The 7,092-nt window shown below is 38.0% G+C and overlaps 3 protein-coding genes across 3 annotated transcripts in view; 2 read left to right on the forward strand and 1 right to left on the reverse strand.

Moving 5' to 3' along the window:
• The first annotated feature begins 85 nt into the window (after positions 1-85).
• Positions 86-2,023, forward strand: LOC129790782 (cyclin-dependent kinase 1). Its single transcript, XM_055828493.1, has 3 exons — positions 86-196; positions 367-1,135; positions 1,633-2,023. Exons 2-3 carry the CDS (start codon positions 380-382, stop codon positions 1,771-1,773), a joined length of 897 nt encoding a protein of 298 aa, XP_055684468.1. The 5' UTR covers positions 86-196; positions 367-379; the 3' UTR covers positions 1,774-2,023.
• On the reverse strand, positions 1,851-6,073 carry LOC129790781 (medium-chain acyl-CoA ligase ACSF2, mitochondrial-like). The gene is made up of 3 exons (XM_055828492.1): positions 5,065-6,073; positions 4,424-4,946; positions 1,851-2,660 (listed from the first exon to the last, which is right to left on the reverse strand). The coding sequence occupies exons 1-3, from the start codon at positions 5,670-5,672 to the stop codon at positions 1,989-1,991; spliced, it is 1,803 nt and encodes a 600-aa protein (XP_055684467.1). The 5' UTR covers positions 5,673-6,073; the 3' UTR covers positions 1,851-1,988.
• A 645-nt stretch (positions 6,074-6,718) lies between these two features.
• The window catches only part of LOC129789213 (medium-chain acyl-CoA ligase ACSF2, mitochondrial-like), a 4,306-nt gene continuing 3,932 nt past the window's right edge, over positions 6,719-7,092 (forward strand). The window contains exon 1 of the mRNA XM_055825862.1: positions 6,719-6,996. Within this exon, the coding sequence (XP_055681837.1) occupies positions 6,719-6,996 (278 nt within the window). The remainder of the gene's footprint in view (positions 6,997-7,092) is intronic.

Genomic DNA, 7,092 nt, shown 5'->3' on the forward strand with positions numbered 1-7,092 from the left:
CGTTAAGATTTTCAAAATTTGCACCTGGCATGCTTTGCAAAGCCTGTTTGGATAAAGTGGGATAATCCCGATAAAACGAACATCTGCGATCGAACTGAAGCTCCATAAAAAAAACGGAAACTTTCAAAACGCGCCAACTTTTGTGGCATTCCTCCTGTTTTTACTACTAATATTACTAATTTAACTAACGAATTTGGTAAGTAAATGCCCAAAATGTATTCCCAAGGTCCCGATGGATAATTTCCCATTTGAATCATTGGGGAAAATGGGGAAATTCAAGAGATATTCGATTGTTTACCCGAAATAACCTAAGCAAGCCTTGGGAGGAAATTAATTTTCACGTTTAATTTTCTTTCTATTCTCAAGTAAATTAACGAATATGGAGGACTTCCAGAGGATTGAGAAGATCGGCGAAGGGACGTATGGTGTTGTGTACAAGGGGAAGAACAAGAAGACCGGAGAAATTGTTGCCATGAAGAAGATCCGGTTGGAGGTGGATGATGAGGGGATCCCATCGACGGCAATTCGAGAAATTTCCCTGCTAAAGGAGCTGAAACATGAGAATATTGTGACACTGCAGGACGTGCTGATGGAGGAGAATCGTCTGTACTTGATCTTTGAGTTTCTCTCGATGGATCTGAAGAAGTACATGGATTCCCTTCCGGATAACAAAATGCTCGACGATGAGCTGGTAAAGAGTTACCTGCATCAGATCACCAGGGCTATTCTCTTCTGCCACCGGCGTAGGGTGCTGCATCGGGATTTGAAGCCACAGAATCTCCTGATTAATAAGGATGGTTTGATAAAGATTGCGGATTTTGGGTTGGGACGCTGTGTTGGGGTGCCGGTGCGTCTGTACACGCATGAGATTGTTACGCTGTGGTATCGTTCGCCGGAAATCCTCCTTGGGTCCAAGAGGTACTCCTGCCCCGTTGACATCTGGTCCGTGGGGTGTATTTTTGCCGAAATGGCCACGCGCAAGCCACTCTTCCAGGGAGATTCGGAGATTGATCAACTCTTCCGGATGTTCCGTGTGCTGCAGACACCCACTGAGGAAATTTGGCCAGGAGTTACATCTCTGCCCGACTACAAGTCAACATTCCCCTGTTGGACGCAGAATCAACTTGCCAAACAAGTAAGATTCATCCAGCAACTTGAAGTTTGTACACTTTTCAATACACTTTTTTCTTCCCGGAACGGTATGTTATATGCCCGGAAAGTACCATAAGTGCCTGGAAGTTCAGCAGGATGACTGCCAATTGCATCAGAAAGTTTCTAAGAGTTCTTAGGAACCTACTTTTCAACACCCGGCTGATCCATAGGGTCAAAATCTGTCCATTTAGGAAGTTATCTTTGCAATTTCGTGAAGCATTTTTATAGACTCAGTTTTTTGCCCAAAAGATGACACAAGGATCAGCCGGGTGATGAAAAGGAAGTTCCTAAGATCCCTTAGAAACTTCCTGATGCAATTGGTAGTCATCCTGCTGAACTTCCAGGCACTTATGGTACTTTCCAGACACACATCATATCGTTCCGGGAAGGAAAAGTGTACAAACTTCAAGTTGCTATTCATCCTCCTTAACTCTCCTTGAAGATCCTTAAAAACAAAATCAAATCTTCCTTCGTCAACAGGTGAAGAATCTCAGTAAGAGTGGTCTGGATTTGCTGCAGAAAATGCTGACCTACAATCCCGTCCACCGAATCTCTGCAGCAAAAATCCTCGAACATGAATACTTTGCCAGCTACACATCGAAGCTGTGTCCCATTGAGTAGAGGCAGGAAGGATGGGGGAGCTCAAAAGCCTTAAGGAAAAGACAACTTATCACCGAAAATGCCGCTAAATGCGCGAATTATATTCTCCAACACACATTTTTTTTATTATTAACATAATAATGTATAGATAACATATTTGTAGGATAAATTAGCACATTAAGGGCCCCATCGAAAATGATATTTTTTTTATACAATATGCAAAGAGATGAGCCAAATTAAATTGAAATATCTTTTGCTAATGGTTCTGTAACCATTCTTTCATTTTGTTTCTCAATGAAATGCTGCTGAAGTTTGAATTTTTGAATTTTCCCCGAGAGAGTTTTGGGGAATTCCGTGACAATTTCAATGTATTTGGGGATCTTGAAGTAGGTGATCTTCCCCTTGCAGAAATCCCGAATATCCTGCGGTGAGAAGGATTCACAGTCACTACGGAGACGCACAAAGGCACACATTTCCTCCCCAAGACGTTCATCTGGGACACCAACGATGTAGGCTTCGGCAATTTGTGGGCAAGTGGCCAGGAAGTTCTCAATCTCTTTGGGGAAGATATTCTCTCCGCCACGAATGATCATCTCCTTCAGGCGCCCAACAACCTTCCCATACCCATCGGACTGCAGGATGAACTGATCTCCCGTCCTGAGCCATCCGTCCCTTCCCAACGTTTCGCGAGTCTTCTCCTCATCGCCCCAGTAGCCCAACATGGTGAAGTATCCGCGCACACAGAGCTCCCCGGGAGTGCCGAAGGGTACGAGATTTCCCTGAGCATCAACAACTTTGGCTTCAATGTGATCCTGGATGTGCCCAACTGTCTCGAGAATTTGCTCAGTGGAATCATTATCGAGAGTATTGAAGCTCACAGCTGAATTTTCAGTCATGCCGAAAATTGTCTGATGATCATGAAAAAAATTGAATTGTTTTATTAATTAAGATTAGAGATTAGAATTAATGAAAAATTAACCTTTTTTTTCAAACTTCATAGCAAAGACACAATTTGTGCTATAAAATAAATGATATTCTGGGATCAATTCTCATAAAAATCTTTTTTAAGTACATATTGTGAATTATAAAGTTTCTTTTAGTATTCCAATTGCAGAATTTGTAAGATGTAATAGGAATTAAAAATTAGTACTTTTAGACCATATAGCAGAGACACATTTTATGCTATAAAAAAAGAAAACAAAAGAAATTGATGTTCCGGCTGAATTTTTCACGTTTATTAAATAAAATCTGTATGAGAATTTGAAAAAAAAACCTATTCAAAAATCAAATATCTTGGTAAATAATTCTAAAATTATTTTTATAGTATCATAGTGAAACTGAGAAGAATTTGAAAGTGTCTGAACTTTGTATAAACCTTTAAATAAACTCAGAATTATACATCTCAAAAATCTTCTCAAACTTATCAAAGGTTCTAAGAATTTAAAGACTTTGATATAGAATATCTTGTTTTTTTAGATAAAATTATGTATCTATAATAATTCAAGATATACCTACAAAATTTATAGTAACTAGTGATTGATCTTAAGCCTCTTAATCTGAGAAAGTTAGTCTACTAATAGTTACTATTTTTTCAACAATATAGTAACAAAACCATTGCGAATTATTTTAATTTAGTATTGATTTATCGGTCCTATAAAAATGCTATAAAATTCACATCACAGCACATCTCATTTACCACAAACGTCTGATGAAGAGAATTTCGAAAGTTCAGCATTTTATAGCAATTTGAGAAGGATATTTGCCTGTTGTGTAGCAAAAACTGTAGATTTTTTTTATAGCACAAAATGTGTCTTGGCTGTAAATAACCTGCCCAATCTTATACAATTCTTTTACAAAGAATTTCGCTCGATTTTACAACTCGTGTGCATTAAAATATTTTCTAATAATTCGATAAATTAAAACCTTGCTCTTGAGTTTTTCTTGGAAGAAATTTCAATTTTTAATCACTTTTATAAAAACATTTCGACGTTAGTTCTTGAACTTGAAGTACAAACCCTCTAAAAATTTTATTAAATTAAAAAAAAATTATAGGTAATGAATTGCTCGTGGAAGTCGTAAAATTATTAATTGGATGTTATTTCTATTAAAATAAATAAAATAGCCTGGCATTGATTAAAAAAATCCTAATAATTTATAAGATTAAACAGAGATAAAAGGTCTCTGGCTGGTGATAATACCCCAGATGGACCATAGTCCACACGTCTGGACATAAAATTTAATAGCCCTATTTGTTATTAAGGGATTAAATGGAATTTCAAGTAATTTTAAATTGTCTAAAGAACTTTTAATTGTCTATTTTTTTTATAGAAAATTTTAATTATTTTCAGTTAATTGTACAATTAATTTGTATCAAGATGTTCGTAATTTAAACTAATTAATTAAATTGTTTTGTCTGTACAAATTACAGCTTAATACTCGCTTTAAAAAAAAGTCTAATTTTTATCTCTAAAAATTAACTTCAAATTAACGAATTATTTCGTCGTTTAAAAAGTTGAGTAAAAAAACTAGAAAATTCTACAGCTTCAATGGGAGCTACAAAAAACTAATAATTCAAAGACAAAAAAAAATTCATTGAGGATGAATGAAGGTGATTAAAACAAGTAAGAACATCTGGTGGAAGTTTAAACTAATTGAGAATTTGCGTACTCACCTTCACCTTCTTCAATCCCAACTCATTCTTCATGTCGATGAGGAGTTGCGGAGGGCAGAGAGCTCCGCCAGTCACGGCAATTTCTGCCTTGAGCTTCAACTTCATCTCACGCTGCTTATTCACCAAGTCCACGTACATTGTGGGCGTCCCGTAGATCACTGAACATTCCTCATCCTGAATTGAGCGAAGACTCTTTTCGGGGTTGTAGAGAATTGATGGGAGGACCATTGTCCCACGATGAGAGACACAGGCCATCACTGTTATCACTGTTCCATAGGCATGGAAGAATGGTACCTGCATACAAACACGAGCCTCATAGATCCCATTGCGATTCCCAATGTGGATGCCGTTGTTGACGAAGCCAAAGTGCTTCAGAAGGGCAGCTTTTGGCATCCCAGTGGTGCCCGAAGTGAATTGAATGTTGCATCCACTATCGGGGCTGATATCTTTCTGCTGATCCTCAATTGAGTTTATCTGTGAAGGTGTTGGGAGGGACCCCACGTCGCTTAATCGGAACGTTCCTCTGCAAATAAAATAAATAAATTATTATCACGAGAGATGAGATTACAAATGAAAGTCAAGAGGCAACACTGATAAGGTGAGAGCGAGAGAGAGAAGATGATTAAATAATAAAATCTTACGGAAAGTATCGTTCAGAGTTGATAATGATGGTCGTGAGATGAGGTAAGATCTTGCTGTGAATCCTTCCAGGATCACTTGAGCTGAGTTCTGGGACAATTTTCACGAGTTTCTCATAGTAGTCCGTCTGGCGGAAGCTCTCAGACGCAACGAGGGCTTTAATGCCGACCTTCTGGATGCAGAACTGCATCTCTGGAGCTTCGTATGCTGGATTGAGAGCCACCAGGATGAGTCCTGCTCTCGCAGCGGCAAACATAACAACAGGCCAGATGGCTACATTGGGAGCCCAAATTCCCACACGATCCCCCCGTGTTAATCCGAGACACTGAAACCCAGCGGCAAGACGATCAGCTTCACTCCTCAACTGATCATACGTGAACTTTGTGTGCTCCTCAATGCACACAACGGCTTCACGGTCACCGAATTCATTAGCAGCTCGCGTCAACTGCTGACCTATTGTCCTGTATACCAGTGGTTGCTTCCCGATGTTGTGGATGTAGCTCAAACCACTCGATTGCGCGTAATTTCTTCGATTTATCTTAATTAATCCACTTTTGGGGATTTTTTGGGTACACGTTAGAATTCTCAGAGAACGCTTCACGACCTCCATTCTGGCTCAATGGCAAGTAGAGACTAATTCACTTTCAAATAATATCACCATATATTTGCTTTAATACTCCCCATACTCCCCGTATGACGACTTATTTCATTTTATCATTATCTATTCGTTTCTCTGTCTTTTGGGTCTCTTGTGCTAGTTGTACGTTGTATGTACAATCCATAATTCCATTCATTTAAAAGTATTTTTCTTCTACAATGATATTTTTCTCACTCACAGTTTTTTTTTCTATCTTTTATCACGTACACTCTGTTTTAGGACCACACTTGAAGAATTTTTGTAGTATTTTATGGAAAAAAAGAAGAGAAAATTTTCTTTGTATTGACCACCTCAGAGAGTATCTCCACACAGTTATGATTTCACCTGGTTTCGTGTTAAATTTTTTAGGAGGGACAATAAAATCTGTTATCACTGTCAGACACGTCTTAAGGTTTTCTTTATGGCATCTTTTTATCAGTTTGGAATTATTTTTTATTGTATTCTAATTACCTTAGTTTATCTCGCACGCTTTTTTCTTAACGAAACTCCTCTTGAAACTTACTAAAGATGGCTGTTATGGGATCCTTAATTAATAAAACAAAGATCATAATGCGAAGGACGCCAATTTTAAATTGAGCGCCATTTTGTATTTTTAAAAGCTGCAGCATAACGGCTTTTGTGACCTTGTAGATTTCCATTTTTGTGTTTGTTTTGCATGACTCATTTTATTAAGATCGTGATATCATGAATATAAAACTATAATGGCTAATTTTAATAAAAAAAATGTTGGAAAGAAACAAGGTTTAAAGATCTTATTTTGTGACGTATAGCATCAACTACGCAATAACAATGACGATATGAATTAAAATCTACTAATTCAATGAAATTTGACCTGGAACCATTACGCGGGTATAGCGGAAATAAAATGTCGACAAATAAATTTTTATTACAAAAAAATTAATGGTTTCAGTTAGATACAGTATAAAAGCATTAGATTTTAAATAGAAATTTTCATAGAAGTTCAAACGTTTAATCGAGTATCAAGTTAAGATTACAAAATGAAGATCGTTAGCAGGTCCACAAGAATTTTCTTAAACTCTCAGAAAGTTTTTGTTAGTGGATTAATTAAGATAAATCGAAGAAATTACGCACAATCGAGTGGTTTGAGCTACATCCACAACATCGGGAAGCAACCACTGGTGTACAGGACAATAGGTCAGCAGTTGACGCGAGCTGCTAATGAATTCGGTGACCGTGGAGCCGTTGTGTGCATTGAGGAGCGCACAAAGTTCACATATGAGCAGTTGAGGAGTGAAGCTGATCGTCTTGCCGCCGGGTTTCAGTGTCTCGGATTAACACGGGGGGATCGTGTGGGAATTTGGGCTCCCAATGTAGCCATCTGGCCTAGTTGTCTATGTTGATGCCGCTGCTT

This window comes from Lutzomyia longipalpis, chromosome 2 (assembly GCF_024334085.1).
Source record: "Lutzomyia longipalpis isolate SR_M1_2022 chromosome 2, ASM2433408v1".
NCBI lineage: Eukaryota > Metazoa > Arthropoda > Insecta > Diptera > Psychodidae > Lutzomyia > Lutzomyia longipalpis.

Bases quoted from the DNA above. Each gene is read 5' to 3' on its own strand.
- LOC129790782 (XM_055828493.1), top strand. From the start codon at position 380: ATGGAGGACTTCCAGAGGATTGAGAAGATCGGCGAAGGGACGTATGGT. The intron at 1,136-1,632 runs GTAAGATTCATC...CTTCGTCAACAG, and splicing joins AGAATCAACTTGCCAAACAA to GTGAAGAATCTCAGTAAGAG.
- LOC129790781 (XM_055828492.1), bottom strand. From the start codon at position 5,672: ATGGAGGTCGTGAAGCGTTCTCTGAGAATTCTAACGTGTACCCAAAAA. The intron at 4,947-5,064 runs GTAAGATTTTAT...TTTTATTTGCAG, and splicing joins AACTCTGAACGATACTTTCC to AGGAACGTTCCGATTAAGCG. The intron at 2,661-4,423 runs GTGAGTACGCAA...CATGATCATCAG, and splicing joins TGGGATTGAAGAAGGTGAAG to ACAATTTTCGGCATGACTGA.